The sequence below is a fragment of the Felis catus genome, chromosome B2 (assembly GCF_018350175.1).
Source record: "Felis catus isolate Fca126 chromosome B2, F.catus_Fca126_mat1.0, whole genome shotgun sequence".
Classification (NCBI taxonomy): domain Eukaryota; kingdom Metazoa; phylum Chordata; class Mammalia; order Carnivora; family Felidae; genus Felis; species Felis catus.
The window spans coordinates 53,261,609-53,286,735 of NC_058372.1; the positions used below are offsets into that span (position 1 = coordinate 53,261,609).

Below are 25,127 nucleotides of genomic sequence, written 5' to 3' on the forward strand. Positions count from 1 at the left end.
TTCACTCAACACATAACAAGGATGTGTCCTTCCTGGTGCCTGAAAGAAGAGTGGGAAAAAGATGTTACAAATCTCTACAGAATATTTTAAAAAGCTTGTTACTCAAATGCCAATCAAATAGGAACAAAAACAGAACTTGGGTTTTTCTCTTCCTAATAATTTCTTCCTTCTCAATATAAATTAAAAAATACAGTCAAGTAGGTAAATAAGGATACCTCCACATTGCTAATCTAATAAAGTGAATTATTCCACATGGGAAACCACCAGAGCCTTTTGACATTAACTTTCTCCCAAGAAGTTTATGGATGTCTTTGGCTTATAAGCAGAAAAATGACAAGTCAAATCACCACACCAGAGAAAAGGCAATTAAACAAAACACGTACTCGTCTCTTAAGTACATGATGACTTGGACCAGTTCAGCAGCTAACATTACACCATACACACGAGCACAACATGGGGATTTATAAATTTTCTAAAGACATGAGGAAAGGAAACAGAAACCTCTATAAGCCAATGTCCTCGAATATATAGTACAGGGAACACCACATCTTCATTCCTAGAAAAATGATACAGCGAACATTTCCAGAATAAAAAGGGTTTAACACATGCTTATTTTAGAAACGTGTGCTCACCTCCATAGCTCCAGAAAAAGTGCCATCCTTTCTCTCATCCTCATGGAGCTCCAGGGGTCTTGGCTCAAAGAGTGGAGTCCAGGCCCTGCTTACACATCTTCGCCATGAGCCACAAGGGGCTGGCTGATCAGGAGAGAAGTAGCAAGCAAACGCCTCAGACCGTCTGAGGAAAAATGTTACCCTAAATACAGCATGTCATCAGGATTGAGCAGCAGGACAAGAACAGCTATGACAAAGAAGCAGTGGAAATGTTGACACCACAGATAATTTGGCCAGCAACAATGGGCCATGGGAAAGTAGCTGGTCAACATGATGATTTGCCCTAAAAGTTCATTTGGTCAAATATGGATGTTTCCAGTTTTTGTTTTTCAACTAATTGAATTTGGTGTGTCGGTGCCCTGTCATCCCATCCACTTAACTGCCCAAGATAAAATCGGAGTGATTTGTGAAAACACATGAGGATTCCTTGAAGCAATCTGATTGTTCTCTATTCCTCGGCACAAAAATGAAAATGTCATCTGACAAGCTTAACATATTTTAAAAACAGAACAGAAAGGAAACACTGTAAGCCACTCACAATCCAGACCTCAATTTTTTTTATAATGTATTACAAAAACAATGGCATGCTCAGGGGAGAAGATAAAATACAGATAAATAAATGGAACATAACAGACATCAAAAACCAACCTGGGGAAAAAATAAGCCAAGTAACCAAAACAGGATTAAACTGTATGTTTACCGTGCAGATTATTTTTTATACATACACATTCATATAGTATCAATTTTTTAAACTATGTTTAAATCCATATACATTTTGCACAGTTTATATATATAACACATTAAGTATCAGACATTTAAACTGTTCCAACCGTGCAAGACCTATGGGCTAAAAGTTACCAAATTGAATGACACAAAAATAGAAAAATGAGAAGTTCATGCATTAAGGTTTAAAAAACACTTGACAGTTTAGCAAAATTTCTAAATCAGAAGATATCTGTGGCTGGGGAGCCTTGCTTTTAACCAAACTGTCACTGAAACTTGTTTACCTATGTGCTTCAATCCCAAATGGTTTTAATCGATACATGTGCTACTACTAAGTGTGTGATAGGTATCAGTATGTGCTCACATGCCTTTTGACACGGGTCCATTCCACAAATGATTTGATAACAAGCCCCTGTGTACTACTGCCCTGTGGCTGCTGTAAAAAAAAGTCACCACAAACTTGGTCATTTGAAACAAAAGAATTTTATTCTCTCACACTTCTGGAGGCCAGAAGTCTGAAGTCCAGAGCTTAACAGGGTTGTGTTCCCCCCAGAAGCTCTAGGGGAGAATCCATTCTTCATCTCTTCCAACTTCTGGTAGCTGTCAACATTCCTTGACTTGTAGCTGTATCACTCCCACAGCCACGTTCTCACCTCTGCCTCTGAGAGACTTTAATTCTGCTCTCAGCACCTTTGAACTTGTATCAGCTACCCCTCAGACAATCCAGGATTGTTTCTCCATCACCATATCCTAGTTTAATCACATCTGCAAAGGCCCTTCATTCAAGTAAGATAACATTTACCGGTTTCAGGCATTAGAGGGTCTGATTATCTTGGGGGGGGGGGCATTTTCAACCTAGTACACCCTAGTTATTCACAAAATCCGCCTATAATTTCCTTGAATCTGACCTACTATCTCTTATTGGAATTGTATTAGCCTCCATTTGTACATGTCTATTCTTTTCTCATTACCCAAAGCACAGGACACCTATTTAAATGTCTTTGTTATTATCTAGCAAGTCCCATGTGAAAATGTCGTACGATCATCTCCCCCAGTACAAACTTATTCTCCCTGCTCTCTTTCCTATTTATTGCTTGGTCTCCCTGTGCTATCATCCATGCAGTAGAACTTTGAGAGTCATCCTTTTTCATCATTAAGTAACACATGCAATTGATCCTCGAACCCTGCTGGTCCACCTTTCAGTTCATTTCAAACCAGTCCCACCCCACTCCCTCCCACTCTCAATGTTCATGCCCTAGTTGTACTGGGGCACAGCCCAGCTAGACAGCTGCAAGGCTCTGTCCTCTACCTCAGCTCACCTTTATCTATTCTCTTTTCTGCTGTCGGAATCACCTCTCTAAAACTTTCTGAATTTGAGACACCTGGCTGGCTCAGCTGGTTCAGCGTCTGACTTTGGCTCAGGTCGTGATCTCACAGTTCGCGAGTTCAAGCCCTGCAAAGGGCTCTGTGCTGACAGCTCAGAGCCTGGAGCCTGCCTCAGATTCTGTGTCTACCTCTCTCTCACTCACACACTCTCTCTCTTTCTCAAAAATAAACATTAAAAAATTTTTAAACTTTCTAACTCTGATCAACTCACTTGCCTACTCAAAACCTTTGAAAAGGTCCCACTGCTGTCAGATTTAAGGGCGAACAGCACGGACATAGGGGGCTGGATTTGGCTGCTACCCACCCCCACAATCTCATCTTCTATTTCTATCCCATCCTTTTCATGTATCCTAAGCAGCCTGAACTAGTGTCAGCTTTTCGTAAAGTATCATGATTTCTTTTACTTTGACACTGTGGAATATGCTACAGGTTCCTGCCTTGCCAGGCCAAACAACAAGACAACTCCTATTTATCTTCCAGGATTTGGCCAAGAGACTACCTTGTTTAGGAATGTATCTCTATGTGCTTTAAACAAGTGAACTGTACAGTATGTGAATTATATCTCAATAATGCTATTATTAAAAAGAAAAGAAGAATGAATTGGGCCAAGTGATGATCCCAAACTCATGTAGTGTTACACACATCTTCTTCAACTTTGCAAGACCCCATGTGCCTACCTCCTTAACATTTCTACTAAACTATCTACTGGCTCGTGTGACTGTTTGAGGGCAGGGCCCTCACAAATTATTCTTCACGTTCTCCTGAAATAGTATAATGGCTGGCACAATGAATGATCAGACTATAATCCTTAAGCGTAGCATTCCGTGGTTGAAACCAATTATAATAAGTCCAGCAAGTGTTAGAACTGAGTATCTGGTCACCTGGGTTGAAGTTAAGTATGTATAATTTGGCACTTAGAAAGTAAATCACCTTTGGGACTAAATCACCATTAGAATTGGCCTATACTAGACTTTAAAATTCAAAGTATGGGCATTTGAATGTAATTATACTTTAGACAATATAATCTTTTCCCAATGAAATATAGCCTTTGTCCTCAATTTGAATTCCAGGAATTAGGGTTCATATTTATCAATCTGCTTACAGGGATGAACCATGATCTGGCTGCTACAAGCTGTGTTTAATTAGCTTTAAAGCATTTTTCTAAGAGCTTCTGCCCTTCCAATTTAAGCTCCATTAATTTTTGGCCGCCACATTATAAAACAAAGTGAACATGTCCTTGTTAGCGGGGCTAAATCATTCATCATAAATACTTACAACCCACATCCACATGCAATGGAAGAATATTCATTTGTTTGCATTACCAAATATAAAAACTTTCATTTTCTCCTGTTTTCAAAGCTTTTCCACAAATGGCAAAGATCAATCTTCCCAGGATGTTACTTCTAACAACCAAGTTTTCATTAATGGCCAAAGGAAGGGAATAATTTGTAATTACATTCTTTATTGTAAAATAATACACATCACAAGAATTCTATAGAGATAATGTGGGCCAATTTTAGATGCTTAATCTATTAATTGCTTTCCTACGAGAATATGTCTTCTGGCCTGGGAATCCTGGCTTCTTCTCCAGAGGTTTTCAGGAAAGAGAAAGAGAGGGAGAGGAGGGGTAGGGACCGTTCTTGCCTTCCCTGATCTGGTGGGACAGAACTGGAGAGAGTCCAAAGAGTTACACTTGGTAACTCCCAGTCTTCTATGTCGCTGGTTTAGAAGAGATTACATTCCAGATACTTCCACCGTCCCACTACCATGATTCCCTGCCCCAGCACCTTGATTGCCTTGGAACTTTGTAATTAGCTTTTGTTTCTTTATCCCTTTACTGTCTACCTCCCCTGCGAGTCTGTACGGCTCCATGGGCAGTCCTGGTGTTTCTCTCACTAAAACCAATGCCGTATACATTCTGGGAATGCAGTGAAAACAGGAAGGGAGCAAAGAAAGAAAAGGTTTAAATCCGAAGGGCCATCCATGTTGCCTGGGATGTAATTTTATCCTAGTGCAAAAGTTCTAGATGAAGGTAAATCTTGAACAAAGTGGGAACAGGCAGGGCACAAGAAAACACAGATGGGCATCTGCTTCTGGCTGCTGTAAGGAACAGGCATCCTTGGGAGAGGAAAAGAGCCCCTGAGGGCCCCTAATTTCCTATTTATCCTATCTGGCTTAATTAACAGGATCCCGACAGTATTATTTTTAAAGTAAATATATGCTGCTCACACTGCATAACTGCTCACATTTACACTTGGTCAGTCTACCCTTTCTAACATTTTTTCTGTGGGAAGAGTCACAATTACAAATAACTGACTCAAAGACTTAAAACACAATCAACTCCAATTATAACCTGTTTTTCATTTCAGTTGTCTCTTATTTCCCTCTCCTCTTCCATTTGAACTTTCTCTCTCTCACCTGTCTTCTCTTGTCCTGCCCGTGTTCATGTGCATGCATGCACATGTGCTCACACACGTGCATACATACACACACACACACACACACTTTGTTTGAAATAAGAACAAATAAACATACCCACTCTCATATCCAGTTACCAAGTCCTAGAATTCTTAACAATAAAAATTATGAGTCAGACATCCGGTGCTCACATTCCATTCCAATTCACACCCTGAGGCCTTATTTTGCCCATGCCCAGTCTGTCAAAATAGTTAGCAAACTGACGTCTTGATTCCAGTCTCTTCTCTTTTCAATCCATCCTGAATCTATCAGGAGCTCATAGTTGCCTCTAAAGCACTATTTTATATCACATTACTCTTGTTTTCTCATGTCACTTCCATGGCAAGTGAAAAAAGTTTACTTCCCGAATTACTTCTCTCCCAAATTGGAGTTGAGGATCTCCATATTATGATTCTATCCAACTTCCCAACTTCACTTCCTACCGCCCAGTAAGGACCTATCAGTGCAGCCTCAGGACCTCATTAAGATCAATTCATCATGGGGCACTGGGTGGCTCAGTTGGTTAAGCATCCACTCTTGGTTTCCACTCAGGTCACTATCTCATGGTTCCTGAGATTGAGCCCTGCATCAGACTCTGCACTAACATTGTGGAGCCTGCTGGGGATTCTCTTTCTCTCTCTTCTTTTCTCTCAATAAACAGTAAAAAAAAAAAAAAAAAAAACTCATTTCATCATTTCTTGGGCACACACTTAACCATCCCAGCCTGTGTGCCTTTACTAATATTCTTTCTCCCTCTTGTCTTCCTTTCTTTCCCAGTCACCCTTTCAAGATAAAATCTAGCCCCAAATCCTTCGTAAATATTTCTCATGATACAAGATTCCCTTTCTATACTGCTTCTGCACTTGAGATAACTCCATGCATGTGTGCAATGTTCTCACATTTTTTTTCATGTTTCCTATGTAAGCCTCCCAACAACACAGCAAAGTAGGTATGGTTAAGTATGCACACTTCACAGATAAGGAGAAAAGTTTTCAAAGAGGCAAACTGATTTAGCCAAGCTTGCACAGCTGGAGTGTGGCAGAAACTATCTTTAAACCCTGGCCTTCAGATTCCATGTTAAATCCCTACTTGGCATTTACTAAAAATTGCTGCAGGTTGGCAAGGATTTCCATCATTTTTTTTTTTACTAGATTATAAGTTCCTTGAAGGCAGTAGCTGTGTAGAGAACTTGCGCTAATGCATTATAATACACAAGATGAGAAGTTAATCAATATCTGATTGCGGCATCCTAAGAGGAGTTCAGTCTGTCCATGTAAGAGGCTTTAATGATTCCTCTCTCCCTCTTCTGTCCAGTATTTAGACTCTGAGGGCTTACGTGAACATGCTGTGATAAACTGCAATATATCTTGGCGATTTTTTAATTTCTTAATCTAGTTATCCCCAAAACAAACTGCAAATTCCCTAACAATAAGTAACTTTGACGAATAAAATGAGACCTGCTGATCTTTAAATGTTGGCCAATGTCGGCCAGGAGTTGTAGGAATAAAAGGCAGGGGAGACTGTAAGTGAAATTGAGTCCCCTGGCACACTTGCTAACGACACATATATTGAGGATTCAGAATCGGTACTTTCTCCATCATGTTTCTTACCCTAATTCTTTTTTTTTTTTAATTTTTTTAAATGTCTATTTATTTTTGAGACAGAGAGAGACAGAGCATGAATGGGGGAGGGGCAGAGAGAGAGGGAGACACAGAATCGGAAGCAGGCTCCAGTCTCTGAGCCATCAGCCCAGAGCCCGACGTGGGGCTCGAACTCACGAACCACGAGACCGTGACCTGAGCTGAAGTCGGACGCCCAACCGACTGAGCCACCCAGGCGCCCCTCTTACCCCAATTCTTATTGAACGCATGATCCCAGAAAGCAGACTACAAAACAGCGAACCAGTGACAAGGTGACACTGACTAAAGGGTCAGCAACAGACCCTGTTGTTCGTATTAGCCATTTGTTTGCACAGGCGCGAGTACTCGTGATCATAATTCATACTGCACGGGAACTGTCTGCTGGCAACATTCTTCCTGTTTTGCAAAAAGGACTAAATAGTTCACTATTTTACAGTGTTCCATAAAGAGACGTTATGACATCTCAGACTGAAAGTTACTGAACAAGAACAGGGCATCTGACAGGAGCACTTAGAGGATTTCACGACAGGAAACGAACCTCATCTTTTGGAACACAATTAAGAAGATACTCACAGGCTCTCCCCGTGATCCATCCTGACCTGGAGCACCTGGAGGTCCCATTTCTCCCTTTTAAAGATAAAAAAAGAAAATAGAGAATTCTATTTTCAGACACGCTTATAAAACAAATATATATAAGTGAGTATTAAAGCACATTAGATACAAACATAAAAATTACTTCCAGATTATTAATAATGCTGCATGGTGACAGACAGCAACTGTACTTACAGTGAGTACAGCATAATATACAGAATTGTTGAATCATTATGTTGTATACCTGAAACTGTCTATAACACTGTGTGTCAGCTGTACTTCAGTTAAAAAATAAGTTAAATAAATAAAATAGCAAACAAAACTTTGACTAAGAAAAATTCTAACAAGAATACAAGATTTTTTATGTATAATTATAGATCTCTATTAACAAATTAGGTAAAAAGCCTAAATAAAAGGAGATACATATCCTCCTTATGGATAGAAAATCTCTTTCATAGTTTTGAGGCTATAAAGTCTTCATAGCATAAGGATGTCAGATGTCTCCAAATTAATCAAAATTTAGTACAATTTCAATAGAAATTCCAAGGAGATTTTTGTTGTAATTTGGCGAAACAATGATAGGATTTCAATAGAACAACAAATTACCAAAATATAGACAATCTAGAAAAAGACCAAGAGGGTGAAATGAATCCTTTCCTATTTTTATCTTCCTTTTTGCTTTAAAAATGATCATTCTGTTGTACTGGACCCAATGAATTGGAACATTCTTTTGGATCTATAAGAATTGATCATTCTAATTTGACCTTGCAAGCAACAGTTGCATTTTAAAAACAAATAAAGCTTTCATTAAATGGATTTATAGGCTATTACTTGAAATTACTTGGCACTTTCATTTAGTATCTACCTATTTAAAAAAAAACTTGTTTAATGTTTATTTATCTTTGAGAGACACAGAGCATGAGTGGCAGACGGGCAGAGACAGAGGGAGACACAGAATCTGAAGCAGGCTCCAGGCTCTGAGCTGTCAGCACAGAGCCAGACGCGGGGCTCGAACCCACAAACTATGAGATCATGACCTGGGCTGAAGTCAGACACTTAACCAACTGAGCCACCCAGGCGTCCCATAGTATCTACCTATTTAAAATAAACATTTTATATGTTTAAAATGCTTATTTTTAGGTAGCTATAAAAACTATCCTAGTTTTCAGTTTTATGCCTTTAAATTACTATGTTCAAATTATTTAAGCATCCTATTTTACATCCACCTTTTAGCATCCTCAAACTTTTTCCCAAAATGCCAGTGTATACAAAAGTATCTGACACTCTGCTTATAAATATTAGCTGAATTTATTCATAACATATGTAACATTTACAGATCAATACAGCTATTAAACTGCCGAGACACAAATAAGGGGTAGTGGGGGAGAAGCCTCCTAAAATACACACACAGACACAGACAGACACACCCTCAAACATTTAGGCTTTCTGAAACCTAACAGTCATTAGGAGCCATATTTTGTTTTCTGTTCAGCCAAATGTTGCATCATAACAAGCAAAGTTCTCTGCAATTATGCCATGCTTTCCTTCATACCAGAAAAAACATTTCATTCTACATGAGAGCAAGAAAGTAAAACAAAAGCATTTTTCTTGTAAATGCTTCAAATGCCTGAGTGGAAACAGATCTAAGGGTAAAGAGTCTCAGAATACACGGACCGATGCATATGCCAACATTGTTTTCCAGAGTTTCAGATTCTAATGAATTTCCCCAAACTGTAAAAAAACGAACCACAAAACGAAGAACCTGGCTAACATAATCAGCACTTAGAAAAAAAACTCAACCGTCTCACAGAAAAAAAACTCAACCGTCTCACTTTATGTAACCAGTGTTCTCCCACTTTTATGAATTCTTGCATTTCATAGGCCCAGTGAAATACCAGCGAAAGCCAAATATTTCATCTGTTCCAATTTTATTTACAAACACCAGCTGACAAGTGATGACAGAGGGAGCAAAGAATGATGTTTCCTGTAAATTAACCACATTGGGAGGGGGAGTGCTGCTGGCCTGATGGTTCTACAGAAAAGCTAATGAAAATATCAGAGAAACAGGATATATGTAGGATCCATTAAGTTTAAAAGCTATAGGTTACCAAGTCTGAAAAATTAAAGAAAAGGGATTTGTCAGGACTTAATAAAACAGAGAAATCCTACAATGACTACATCTAAACTCAACATTAAGATTAACAGGACGATTCATTCCCCCACATCAGCCAGCTCAGCCTCACTTCATGTGGGAACTTCAAAACACAACATTTCAGACCTAACAAATCAGCAGCTCTGGATGGTGGAGCCCAGCAGTCGGTTTTAACACACCCAGCTGACTCTGATGATGTGAGGGACATGGTGTATCTTTAAATCATTAGGCCACTTACCTTCCCATACCTCCAGGTACTGTCATATGTGACTTGCTAAGCAAATCTGTAGTTTAGATCTTCTGTATATAAAGGGAGGAGGGCAGTTGTCAAATAGGAGAAACAAGTAATCTGGAATTACATGACTACTTTAGCTGACAAAAAAATTGTCTCCTTTTACTACTCTGAAGACTTCATCTTATTTTTTTTATTCTAATTAGCAGAGGGTTTTTTAAAAGCTTACTAATCATCATCAAGAATTATCAATAATTAAGTCCCCAAATTATTTGAGGATTTATTTTCTTTCTATTCCTACTTCTTAAATATAATGATACATCATCATATGAACAAAATATCACTATTCTTTATTATCTACAGCAGTGATTTTCATACTAACTGCAACAGAATCTCCTGGAGAATTTGTTAGACTGAAAATTGTGGACTTCACCCCAGAGTTTCTGACCCAATAGGTGTGGGGTAGATGTCAGGAATTGGCATTTCCAACAAGTTCCCAGAAAGTGCTGGACGGTGGCCAATGGGACCACTGCTCTAGCCCACATCTCAAGAGACTTATACATCCTTGGTTTCGCTTACCAACACCTCTCTGTGTGAACTATAATGACACTGTACAGTTTTACACTTGGCACTGTGTTTTATGATGGCTATGCTGTTCAACAGGTATCTTGTTTATGGAAGTGTTGTTTTCCTGAGTTGTACATTCTTTGAAGGCAAGGAACATATCTACATGAGTGTTTTATCACCTACAATATTTAGAATTGTGCTGAATGAAACGCATGACTACATGTAAAGCTTTATGTCCCCTTCTTTACAAACAACTAAAGAGCATATGAAGGAAGGAGGACTTGGCTATTTATTCTTAAATACTTGATTCCAAGAGGATAAAGGAAATGGGGAGAAACATTTATGTACAGCACTACAGCACTCGCTGTTGTGAAATTACTGAGTTTGGTTATCATAAGACAATGACAAATAATCTTTACCTAGAAGTATGCTCTTGATTCTCTGAATAATGTTTCATTGGGAGATGAAGGATGATTTCTTTGGAGCCATTCTCCATAAAATAATTAAATGCAGTACACAACTAACCTGTGAAGTGCAGTATTGTGACATAACCTGATTATCTGATTGCTTTCATGACCTGGAGAACCTGACACATGCTAATTTGTTTGGCTGGTGGAAAACAAATGCCCCTAGCTCTAATCTATCATTTTGCATTCTATTATTAACTTCTTATTTGATATAAAATAACTGAAAAGATGCTATGCTAAACATTATCCCTAAATCCAATTTCTACAGCTAATGTCAACGACCATTTATTCCACAAAAAGCAGCTATTTTTAAGAAGGAAATTTAACCAAAAACAGATATGTAAAACTTGCATTGTATGTGTATTTCCTTTCATGCTGTGGTCACTGGTACTTACCCACAAAAAAAAATTAAAATAATGGAGAATAATTTAGTTTGTGGTCATAGCAACCCTCAAAATCAGGTGTGTGACCACTAAAATATAATTTAATTTTGAGGAAGTTCCTTACTTTGTTATTAAATACTTTGACTTTGATCTTAATTCATGGTTTATTCTTAGTTTGTAAACAAATCTCTACCATACCAAAGGATATACTGAAGGTATAAGACTAGGGAAGCTTCTCCCAGATTACCAAATAAATAGACAAGAAGTTTGGGACCCATCATGCATAGAGGGGAATCACATAAACTAGGCTTGGAATTCTAGCCCTGCCATGTAAATGACCGCACTTCTGGATAAATTAATTAATCTGTATTAATCTGACCATAATGGCTAAGTGGCATTAATACTCCCAACTCCCAAGATTCTTTTATTAAGAAAACAAATTAAGAGGCTTTGTGAAAGTACCTTGCACATCTCAAGACACAGAAGGGAAGATTCATGAAAGTTTGCTATTTCATTGTCACCAAAAAGTTGGGGTTTCAACAATCCTTTACCTTATGATTTGTTTTAGGCTTCACTTTTTTAAATAATATGGTATTTTCATATTTGTACTGCTATGGCTTAGCATTATCATTTAGAAAACATGAGTATTTTAAAAAAGATGGTCAATATTTTAATCTAGCTAAAATACCACAAAAATAGTAGAGGTCATAGTTCCATCATCATTTCCTATATTGGAGAAAGATTATTTGGCTATAACATGATTTGTCAACAATTTGGTGAAAGACATTTTCAGTGATTATTAAATTATGGCTACATGATCTAGGACACATTATTAATCTCCTCATTCTTTAGTTGCCTCATCTCTAAGAGGATAATTTCTTTTTTCCACTTGTAGTTCAATGACTTTTGAGTTTAATGGGAGAATGCATATACAATGCTGGGAAAAGAGCCAGGCATGTAGGAAGTATCCATAAATTGTGTCTGTTATCATGTGTCCTGTCCTGTGTTCACTTCTCTCCAGATCCAGTTTCAACGCCATTTTTCAGTATTTCAATTGCTAACTGAGATTCTTATCCCTTCGCCTCACTGTTCAAGCACAGCACTTGCTTATGCAAACCTCAATATTGAGTTAATCAAACGGAAAGCCTCCTCAGACCCCCTCTTGGGCTTCTAAGTATAGCAGTGGGAGGGGAAATATAGTACCACTGTTGACCAGATGATAACTTCCAGCTTCAACTACACTTCAAAGCAGCTTCTGTACCACATTCTCCACAGAGCTAAAAGTTCTTTAATCAACAGAAATTCCCTTTTCCCTGCCTCTCAACAGGTGATAATTTACACTTCCTTAGAGGAAAGAGAAGTTAGACATCTTGCCACCAAACCAACAAACTGTCCTCAATTTACATCCACCCATTCTTTTTTTCCTCTTCTTCTTTTCTTCCTCCCCCTCCTTCTTCCATCCTTCATTTCTTCCTTCTTTCCTTCCTTTTTTTTTTTTTTTTTTTTTTTTTTTTACAGTGAAAGGGTCTCTTTCCCACAACCTAAGATAGTCCCTTCCAATTCCGTTCACTCTCCCATTCCTTCCCCTCTGCAAATGAGACAGTTATCAGTATTTAACTACTTGCTGGACATGTACTCTTAAATGTGCCACATTATAATTAAATGCACACATTATACTTCTCATTTCTCCACCTCCCCAACCGAAGGCATACTTAACCTATCCCAATAATTAATTCCATTGATTAAATAAACATTGAGGGGCACCTAGGTGGCTCAGTCTCTTGAGCATCCAACTTCGGCTCAGGTCATGATGTCATGGTTTATGAGTTCGAGCCCCACATCAGGCTTGCTGCTGACCATGAAAAGCCTGCTTCAGATCCTCTGTTCCCCTCTCTCTCTGCCCCTCACTCACGCTCTCTCTCAAAATAAACAACCATTAAAAAAGATTCTCTCTCTCCCTCTGCCCCTGTCCCCCACTCTGATAAATAATTAAGAATAATTAAATAAAAAGCTAACTTCACTATACATAAAAAGGAGATGCTCTAGAATTAAAAAGCCTAGTAAGCTGCTCAAACTTTTACACCCCTATTACTGTAGGTCCAAAAACACATAAAACATTTCAAATTGAAAAGAATCTGCAGACAATATTCAAACAAAACTACTAAATGAAAAACAGAAAATAAGAACCCAAACACTGCAGTCAATTTCCCTCGTACAAAAATAAACATGAAGCAGAAAAAAAAAACTGGAACAAATGCTATAACCTGGATTAATGTTATACAAGCATTTTCAGATATAAGGAAAAAAAATGACAACACAAAATAATCTCAGGTATTACGATTAAATTACCTGAAAACAAGGGAGAATAGATTTAATATTTTTAAAGGTACTGAGGGGGAAAAAAAACTAAACGTACCCAATAAAAATGAGGTTTTTTTTAAAGATAATAAGGGTCAGAAGGAGAGAACAGAGTCAAAGAAGTTGCAACACATCCAAAATTAGAGTCCTTATGATATAAATCAAAATAATGTAATAGAACTTCTATTTAAAACTATAATCCAAGGGGCGCCTGGGTGGCGCAGTCGGTTAAGCGTCCGACTTCAGCCAGGTCACGATCTCACGGTCCGTGAGTTCGAGCCCCGCGTTGGGCTCTGGGCTGATGGCTCAGAGCCTGGAGCCTGTTTCCGATTCTGTGTCTCCCTCTCTCTCTGCCCCTCCCCCGTTCATGCTCTGTCTCTTGCTGTCCCAAAAATAAATAAAAACGTTGGAAAAAAAAATAAAAAAAAAAAAAAAACTATAATCCAAGAGGCACGCTGGGGTGGCTCAGTCGGTTAAGCATCCGACTTCAGCTCAGGTCATGATCTCGTGGTTTGTGGGTTTGAGCCCTATATCGGGCTCTGTGCTGACAGCTCAGAGCCTGGAGCCTGCTTCAGATTCTGTGTCTCCCTCTCTCTGCCCCTCCCCCACTTGTGTTGTGTCTCTTTCTCTCTGTCTGAAAAAATGAATAAACATTTTTAAAAATTTAAAAAACTACAATCCAAGAGAATACTCCAAAATTAAAAGAAGTCCTGGATCTACTTTATTATAAGGATTCTGGGGCAATAAATTCTTAATTCTGGGACAAGCTATGCTATCAGACTTTACACATAAAGGTGTTTTGTTGTTGTTGTTTTGGGTTTTTTTAACTCTCTGGGTTACCATACAAAAAAAAAAAAAAAAAACAAACAACAAACCTGAAGCCACTTACAAAAGAAATATAATTAGGTTGCTACCAGCAACATACATGACAGCAGTGGAGGAACATCTCAAAGATACTCAAAGAAAAACAGTGAGACAAGAGCTTATAATGTCAGTGACAAGACAGTGACAGCTAAATTGTCATTCAATTAACAAGAATATAGAAAACATGTTAAGACATAAGAATTCAGAGAACACTGTATTCACAAGCATTTCCTAAGAAATACACTATAGAAGCAGCTTCTATAAACCACAATGATGACTATAACTTACAAATATACCTGGGGATGAACCCTGAATATATTTAATTGCAGATTTGAAACAAAGGTGGGCAAAGAGTGGAAAATAGCTTATAAATATTAGAGCAGGGGAGGGGCAGAGAGAGAGGAAGAGAATCCCAAGGAGGCTCCATGCTCAGCACAGAGCCTGACATGGGGTTTGATCTGATGACACTGAGATTATGACCTGAGTTGAAATCAAGACCTAAGTGACTGACCCGCCCAGGTGCCCCTCTAAAAGTAGCATTAATGAGAAAACACTGCACATTAATATCAAGGGAATACAATTGAAGCAATAATCAAAAAGAATACGTATAATTTAAATACTGGAAGCAAAAAATAGGAAAAGAATGAAAATAAATGAATTCAATTCCCAATTGTAAAACCTAGAAAAATATAAGAAAAAAGAAAGAAGTTAGGAAGTAGTATAAATGTAATAACAAAACAAAAAACAAAACCAAAAACCAAAAACAAAAAACACACCAAAAACCAGAAATGGAAAAATCAGTGAAGTTAATAATTAAATTACAATGTTGGTTCTGTGAAAAAAAAACACAAATAGAAAAACCACAATCTCATATAATCAAGCAAAAACAAAAAAACAACAAAACAAAAAAAACAGTAGAAAATGAAAGCACAAATATTCAAACAAGTAACAAGGAGAGACAAATTACTGAAACCAAGAACTTTTTAAAAACTATAGAGGAATTTGCACAATTTTATACAAGTCCTTTGAAAAATCTAGATGGAATGGCTCATTTCCTACGAGAATGAAGTTTACTATTATTGACCCTATGAGAGATACAGTGCTCAACTTAACCAGTTTCCATGTAAGAAATAAGAGAAAGTTATCACGAAACGATTCAACACAAAAAGCATCAGGCCAAGATGACAAAGGAAAAAATGAAGAAAAACCCTGTGGTGCATGAATTCAACTGTAACTGTGTTAAGTTATTACAAAATATCAGGAATGAGAGCACATTAAAAAATCCTACATTAAAAGGACAAGAATATGACACCAAAATAGGCACATAGATCAAGGGAACAGAAAACCCAAAAAGAAGCCCACATTTACATGGTCAATTGATTTTTGACAAAACAGCAAAGAATACACAATGAGAAAAAGTCTCTTCAGCAACTGATGTTGAGAGAATTAGACAGCAACATGTAAAAGAATGAAACTGGACTGCTGGCTTATACCAAAAACAAAGATGACATCAAAATGGTGGAGTGCCTGGATGACTCAGTTGGTTAAGGGTCTGACTTTGGCTCTGGTCATGATCTCACAGTTCATGGGTTCAAGCCCCACATATTGCTCTAAACTGATTGTGTGAACCCTGCTTCAGATTCTCTCTCTCTCTCCCTCTACCTCACTTCCCCTCCCCCACTTTCTCCCATACACATGCGGGCGCACTCACTCTCCCTCTCTCTCAAAAAAATAAACTTTAAAAAAATTCAAAATGGATTTAGTACCTAAAGTTAGATCTGAAATTATAAATATCCTTAAAGAGAACAGAGGCAGTAATTTCTCTGACATCAACCATAGCTACTTTTTTTCTAGATATGTCCTCTGAGGCAAGGGAAACAAAAGCAAAAATAAACTACTGGGAGTACATCAAAATAAAAAGCTTCTCAGGGCGCCTGGGTGGCTCAGTTGTTTAAGCATCTGACTTCAGCGCAAATCAAAACTACAATAAAATATTACCTCACACCTATCAGAAAGGCTAAAATAGAAAATAAAAGAAACGAGTGTTGGAGAGGATGTAGAGAACAAGAAACGCTTGGGGTGCCAGGGTGGCTCAGTAGGTTGGGCATCTGACTTTGGATCAGGTCATGATCTCATGTATCCTGAGTTCAAGCCCCACATCAGGCTCTGTGCTGACAGCTCAGAGCCTGAAGCTTGCTTCAGATTCTATATCTCCCCTCTTTCTGCCCCTCCCCCACTCATGCACTTTCTTTCTCTAAAAAATAAACATTAAAAAAAATTTTTAAAGAAAAAGGAACCCTCATGCAATTTTGGTAGGAGTGTCAACTGATAACACCACTATGGAAAACAGTGAGGAGGTTCATCAAAAAGTTAAAAATGGAACTACCCTATGATACATAATTGCAATACGCAATAGGATATTTACCTAAAAAGTACAAAAACACTAATTCAAAGGTATACATGCACCCCTAGGTTTATTGCAGCATTATTTACCATAGCCAAATTTTGAACATACCAAGTGTCCATCTATAGATGAATGGATAAAGAAGAGATGGCATATACATACAACAGACTATTATTCAGCCACAAAAAAGAATGAAATCTGCCATTTGCAACAACACGGGTGAAGCCAGAGAGTATAAGGCTAAACAAAATGTCAGAGAAAATCAAATACCATATCATTTCACTCATACGTGGAATTTAAGAAACAAATGAGCAAAGGAAAAAAAGAGAGAAACAAACCGAGGAACATCTTTTATTTTAAAGATTTGTGGGGTGTCTGGGGAGCATCCAACTCCTGATTTTGGCTCAGGTCACGATCCCATGGTTCCAGGGTTGTGGGATCAACCCCTCTGTTGGGCTCCAAGTTGAGCATGGAGCTTGGTTAAGATTCTCCCTACCAGCCCGCCCTGCCCCTCTCCTATTCTCTCTCTAAAAATAAAGTATTTATTAAAAATTGCTTGCTTGTTTTTTATTTACTTATTTACTTATTTACTTATTTATTTATTTATTTATTTATTTATTTATTTTGGAGGGGGAGAGAGAAAGAGAAAGAGAGAGAGAGAGAGAGAGAGAGAGAGAGAGAGAGAGAGAGAGAGAGAGAGAGGAGAGAGCGAATCTTAAGCAAGCTCCATGCTCAGCACGGAGCCTGATAGAGGGGTTGATCCCACAACCCTGGGATCATGACCCGAGCCAAAATTAAGAGTTGGACATTCAAATGACATAGCCACTCAGGCACCCCAAGACTTGTAACTTTTGAGAACTGATGTATTACCCTAGGGGAGGTAGGTGTGGGACTGGATGAAACAGGTAATGGGGATTAAAGAGTATACTTTTCATGATGAGCATTGAGTAATGCGTAGATGTGTTGAATCACTATCTTGTATACCTGAAATTAATGTAATACTGTGTTAACTATACTGGAATTAAAATTTCAAACTTCATAAAATTAGTTAATTAAACAGACAAGAATAATGCAATATTATAAATAAAATATGCCAACAAATTGAAAATGAAATGAACAAATTCCTTCAAAGACACAAATTAGCAAAACTTACCCAAGAAGGAAGAAAAACACTAAATATCCCAATATTTAGTAAAAGAATTTAATTAGTAATTAAAATCTTCCTCAAACTTAAAAAGGGTATATAATCAACATACCAACCACCATATTTTCATGTTAGCAAGAGAAAATTTTTAAAAATCTATTCACAAGAGCATTTAACAAAATAAAATTTTTGCATATGAATTTAACAAAATCACATGCAAGATCTGCATGCTGAAAACTATAAAACATTTCTGAGATATATTAAAGAAAGACCATCTAGGTGGAATGATATACCATGTTCATGGACTGGAAGAACTCAATATTGTTACAACCAGAACTCTCCTCTAATAAATGTAAAGATATGTACATACTCTCCCCTCTGTGAGTTGAAATTTTAATCTCAGCCCCTCTGCCCTATCATAAGTAGGAACTGGACATAGTAACTCAATTCCGTAAAGCATGTAAAAGGAAAAAAGCAGTAACTTCACAGTGAAGAAACCTGACAAACACTACCATAACCAAATGATCAAAGTTAATATAATCAATGATTAGTCAAGTGGACAGCATATATACTCTCTGATGAGTAGGACAGTTCACCTTTGTGTTATTCTTCCCTTCCCACCAAAACCATAAATAAAAAATAAAAAATAAAATACTTACAGTTACAGCCTAATCATGAAAACTATCAGAAAAACCCACACTGAGTGATATTCTACAAAATACGAAATCAAAGCTCTTCAAAATTGTCCAAGTCATGAAAAACGAGAAAAGGCTGATAAATTATCATTGATTAGAAGAGACTAAGGAGACATAACAAAACAATGCAATGTGGAATATCCTCAATTAGATCATGGAATAGAAAAAAGACATATGAATAAAATCCAAATAAAGTATGGAGTTTAACTTATAGCAATGTGTCAATATTGATGTCTTACTTTTGACAAATGTACCATAGCAATATGTTAACATCAGGAGAAAATGGACAGAGTGTGTAAGGGAACTCTGTATACTGTTACTTGCAACTTTTGTATAAATCTAGAATTATTCCAAACTAAAAAGTATACTGAAGCTTACTAGTTTGGTAGTTTCTTAATAAGTTAAACCCAAATATTCATCAACCAATGAGTGAATAAATAGGAAATATCAATAAAAATGAATAAAGTACTGTATAGGCCAAAACACAGAAAGAACTTGAAAATGTTCTGTTAAGTGTAAGAAGTTAGCCACAAAAGGCCACATCCTGCCAAATTCCCTAGCAAATATTCATAACAGGAAAATCCATAGAGACAGAAAGTACATTAGATGTTGCATAGGGCTGAAAGTAGAGGGGGAGTGGCTGGGAGGAAATTGCAAGAGACCACTAATGAGTATAGGGTTTCTTTTTGAGGTGATTAAAATGTTCTAAAATTAGATTGAAGTGACAATTTAATAACTCAAAGTATACTGAAAACCATTGAATTGTGTGTACAATAAGTTAAATAGGTAAACTATATAATGTGTGGTTTATTTATAAATAAAGCTGTTAAAAACTGAACTATAGTTTACACTTGTGGGTATACGCATGCAATCATGCTACCCAGATTAATATCAAAAAGGGCAATAAACTCAAAAAAAAAAAAGCCCAAAGTTAGCTGGAGGAAGGAAATGATTAACATTTGAACAAAAATAAATAAGATATAGAATACAAAAAATAGAAAAAATAGACAAAGCCAGAGTTGATTTTTTAAAAAGATATAAAATATGGACAAATCCTTAGTTATCTAGACAAAGAAAAAAGAGAGAAGACTCAAATAAAGTCAGAAACAAAAGAGGAGACATTACAATTGATGCCACAGAAGTGAAAAAGATCACGAGGGACTATTGTGAATAATTGTATGCAAAAAAAAATTGGACATACTAAAAGAAATGGATAAATTCCTAGAAACACAAAACCTGCCAAAAGTGATATAAGAAGAAAGAGAAAGACGGAACAGACCAAAAACAAATGAGGAGATTGAATGAGTAATCAAAGATCTTGCAATAAATAAAGTCCCAGGACCATAGACTTCACAGGTAAATTCTACTAAACATTTAAATATGAATCCTTCTTAAAATGTTCCAAGAAATAGAAGAGAGGACACTTCCAAATCATTTTATGAGGCCCGTATTAGCCTGCTACTAAAGCCAGACAAAACACCAGAAGGAAAGAAAACCACAATATCCGTGATGAAGGTGCATGCAAAAGTCCCCAACAAATAGTAGCAAACTGAATTCAACAGCACATTGAAAGGATCATACATCATCACTAAGTGAGATTTATCCCTGGGATACAAAGATGGCAGTATATGCAAATCAGTGTGATACACCACATTACCAGAATAAAGATAAAAATCACATGATCAAGAAATGCAGAAAAAACATTTGACAAAATTCAACATCATTTCATCATCAACACTCTCAACAAACTAGGTACAGAAGGAACTTAATAAAGATCACATGTATGAAAAACCCACAGTGAACATCGTATTTAATGATGAAAAACTGAAAGCTTTTCCTTTATGATCAGGAACAACACAAAGATGCACACTCTTACCACTTCTTTTCAACATAGTACTAGAATAGTTAGGGAAATAAGGCAAGAAAAAGAAAAAAAAACATCGAAATTGGAAAAAGAAGTAAAACTGTCTCTGTTTATAGATGACATAATCCCATATACAGGAAAACCTAAAGACTCCACAAAAAAACTGTTCAAACTAATAAATTCAATAAGGTTGCAGGATACAAAATCAACATATAAAACTCAACTGCATTTTTATACACTAACAGCAAACTATACAAAAAGAAAATTAAGAAAACATCATATTTATAACAGCATAAAAATAATAAAATACTTTGAAATAAACTAAACCAAAAAGGAGCAAGACTTATACACTAAAAACTATAAAACATTAATGAAAGAAATTAAGGAATAAACAAATAAATGAAAGTCATCTCTAGTTCATGGACTGGAATATTTTTTATTGTTAAAACATCCATTACCACAAATGACCTACAGATTCAGTTCAATCCCTATTAAAATCCCAATGGAAATTTTTATATAAATAGAAAAAAGAATCCTAAAATGTGTATGTTCGATCCAGGAACCAAAAGCATAGGCAACAAAAGCAAAATTAGTCAAGTGGGATTACATCAAACCAAAAAGCTTCTGCACAAACAAGAAAGTCATCAACAAAATGAAAAGGCAACCCAAAGAATGGGAGTAAACATTTGCAAACCATATATCTGATAAAGGATTAATGTCCAAAATACAGAAGGAACTCCTACAACTCAACAGCGGTAATAACACCCCTATTTAAACATGGGCAAAGGAATTGAAAGGTCATTTCTGTATAACAACATACAAATGACCAAGTATATGTAAAAGTGCTCAACATCACTAATCAACAGGGAAATGCAAATCAAAACCACAATGAAATATCACTTCCAATCCATTAGGGGCTATTACTAAAAACAACCAAAAAAATTAAAGTAACAAGTCTTAGGAAGGATGTGGAGAAACTGGAAGCCTTGTATACTGTTAGTGGAAATGTAAATTGATGCAGCCACTATGGAAAAAAAGTATAGAAGTTCCTCAAAAAAGTAAAACGATAACTATCATGTAATATGACAATCTCACTTCTGGGTATATATCCAAAGGAATGGAAATAAGGGTATCGAAGACATATCTGTAATGCCATGTCCATTGCAGCATTATTCATAATAATCAAGACATTAAGTAACTTAAATGTGCACTAGTTGAATGAATAAAAAAACTGTGATATCTAGATAGATACAGATAAGATATACAGACACAGACATAGAAATATGGTTTATCCTCAAAAAAAGAAGGAAATATTGTCATTTGTTACAACATGGATGAACCCAGAAGACAATGCTAAGCAAAAGCCAGACACATAGTGACAAATACTATATGATCCCACTTATATGGAGAATCCCAAACAAACTCCTAGAAGCAGAAAATAGAATGGTGGTTTCCCAGGGATGGAGAAGAGGAAGAGAGAGAGAGAAGACTGGTCAAAGGGTACAAAGTTTCAATTATACAAAATGAGTAAGTCCTAGATATCTACTGTACAGCTTAATGCCCAGAGTTAACAATGCTGTATTGTAAACTTTGAAATGACCTAACAAGGTAGACCTTATATTAAGTGTTGTCATCACAAAAATAATAATAATAATAAATACGGAGGAAATTTTTGGAGGTGACATGTTTATGGCATTGACTGTGGTGATGGTTTCATGAGTATATACTTATCTACAAACTCACCAAGTTGTATATATGAAATATGTACAGTTTTTGCATCTCAATCATACCTCAATAAAGTTGTTTTTTTTTTTTTTTTTTTTTTTTTAGGCTCCAAAAGGGATCTTCATGCAAAGCTCCAATCAAAAAATGTACAAAGAAACTAATTCCTTATTGAATACATTCTCTGACAGGTACTATGCTGGGTGCTCTATCTTTCTCAGTCCCTACACCATACCAACCTATGTAAGTAATATTTATCCCATATTTTAAATGGAGAAAACTGAAGGTCAAAAAATTTGCCAAAAGACATACAGTTGATTAGAAAATGTCACTGAGGGGTAGAAATCCCATTCAGTTCTATTCTCCAGACTTAACTACCCCAGAAAACCATAATCTCATTTCTTGTGGCACATGGGCTTTTGATAACAGAAGACAAAGGAAAATTAAATTAGATGAATGCAAAATTTGAAGTTAAAGAGAAAAATCTGTGTTCTTTAATAGAGACTAGATTATACACTCCACAAAAATAAGGGCTGATATAGTTATGTTCCCTTCTGTACATATAGCACCTAATAAACATCAATAAATATCTGTTTAATTAACAAATGGGAAATAAAATACAGAATCACTGAAATATAATTAACAACACATGACTGAGCCCTTAAAACTAAGCCCCAGGAGCATCTGGGTGGCTCAGTTGATTAAGTGTCTGACTTCACCTCAGGTCATGATCTCATTATTTGTGAGTCTGAGACTCCTGTCGGGCTCTGTGCTGACAGCTCAGAGCTTGGAGCTGCTTCAGATTCTGTGTCTCCCTCTTTCTGTCCCTCCCATGTTCATGCTCGGTCTCTGTCTTTCAAAAGTAAATAAATGTTAAAAAAATAAATTAAAAACATGAGCCCCAATATTTTACATTCAGAAAGCACTATTTATAATCTTTAAGAATCATGGATATTTGGGTAACTTACATAATACTTAGGCAAATAAATGAACAGTTTGTCCAAAGGAAAAGAAAACAATGGTGGACAAAGAAAATATGGACTGGATTTCTGAGCAAGTTTGGCCTCATGATTAGGAAACCTGATGACATCTCGAAATCCAATGCTTGACCAAGCAGCCTCATTGGTTGATGGATTACACAAATCCTCTCCTTAAATACTCAAGAAACTTATAGCAGAACAATGATGTGGGCTGTTAGCATATTCCAGATACATGGACTTAAATATATACACATGACTGATATCTTTTCATTTAACAAGCTATAGCACAGAAAGCCCATTCCTATTTGATAATTAACCAATCAACCATTTATGTAACAGTAAGATGGTGCTAACCCACCATCGTGTTTTTCAGAGCCATTGACTTTTTCAGGGTTGGTGAAGGACTGACTTCCCAGTACCTCTTGCTTTATTTCTCCCATACTGACACCACAGAATTGATAAAGAAGTTGTTAAGGTTCAGGATGAAGTCTTCCTACCTCCCATCCAAAACTTCAATCCTTTGGGAGCTAAGAGCTATGTACCTCTGCCTCTAACCCACCAAACAAATTCAGTTTCAATGGCTTATCAAAGAAGTTCAACTTTCAAATATCCAAGGATTTTATTTCTAAGACATAAGAATTCACAACAGACTCCAAAGAAACTTACTTCATTTTTCAATTACAGTAAAACAACTTTTAGCTCATTACTTTATACCAGTGTCATAATGTAAAAAGTTAAATGTCAGTACATTTTTCAAATGTTCACTCACAAGTTACAGAATTCTTTTTTTAATGTAAATACCTTGTAACCAGGACTACCCATTAGTCCATCCTTTCCATGTCTTCCTGGTTCTCCCTAAAAAATAAATACATGTAGTTTAATATATTTTTGCACTAATTTTTATTTCTAAAGAAAGAGAGTATAAGATAATTTTTAAGTAAAATACTCAAGAACTTTTTCTGTCAAACTCACAGCACGTCCAGGAAGGCCAGGAAAACCAGCATTTCCCTTTTCACCTTTTGCACCCTGTATTAAAAATAAATAAAAAGAAAAAAACAATCCATGCAAAACTTTTTATTTTTTTGTTCTTATTACTCAGAAAAGCTTCATTTTGTTTGTTTGTTTAGCTTTCTGACTCTGTGCTTGTGCCTTCAACACTTCCTCAAAGATTTTCTGCTCCTCAATAAAGAAAGCAGGCTTGACTTTGGCATGGGCACATTTAGCACACATGGAACCACCATGGGCCCTTCTAACATGTTTTTTTCATTTGAGGCAAATTCATAAGAACTTTAGGTCTCACAGCACAAACTCTGACGTTTGCCTGGGCACACACATGCAGATGTTGGTGCTTTCCCAACTTTGGTGGTAGTAAGGTAAACAATCCTATTACCAGGCATTCTGGACAGCCTCATTTTGCTAGAGGCTGTATTGTAGAATAGCCTATGACGGCAGTTGGACCGCTATGAATGTCTCTAGACACCATCCTCAGAGGAGGTACAACAATGATTTTTAAATTGCAACTCAAACTTAAGTTAAAAAGTGAGTAAGTGAAACTCTTTATGTAATGACAGAATTCATGGAACTATAGCTTGTGTTGGCTCTATGACTTTTGGCAAAGCATTATTTTACCAGGCCAGCGGACACAACATAAAGACATCAAAATTACGGTGAATGCAGGATTATTATAAGCATCTAAATACAGAAACCACATCCCGCAAAATTAAAAAGCAGTGTATTTTAAACACAATATGAAGAGAATATAATTTTCCTTCAATGTGAAGAAATCAGAAGGCCCATAACATTGATTCTCCAGGGACATGCTGTTAC

General features: G+C 36.6%; 1 protein-coding gene across 4 annotated transcripts in view; it reads right to left on the minus strand.

The window, feature by feature from the left end:
- Positions 1–25,127, minus strand: part of COL21A1 (collagen type XXI alpha 1 chain) — a 248,843-nt gene that overhangs the window by 32,977 nt on the left and 190,739 nt on the right. For all 4 annotated transcript variants that reach the window (XM_045057676.1, XM_045057677.1, XM_045057675.1 and 1 more), the window contains 3 exons: positions 24,273–24,326; positions 24,102–24,155; positions 7,451–7,504 (listed from right to left, as the gene is read on the minus strand). In XM_045057676.1, the coding sequence (XP_044913611.1) occupies positions 7,451–7,504; positions 24,102–24,155; positions 24,273–24,326 (162 nt within the window). The remainder of the gene's footprint in view (positions 1–7,450; positions 7,505–24,101; positions 24,156–24,272; positions 24,327–25,127) is intronic.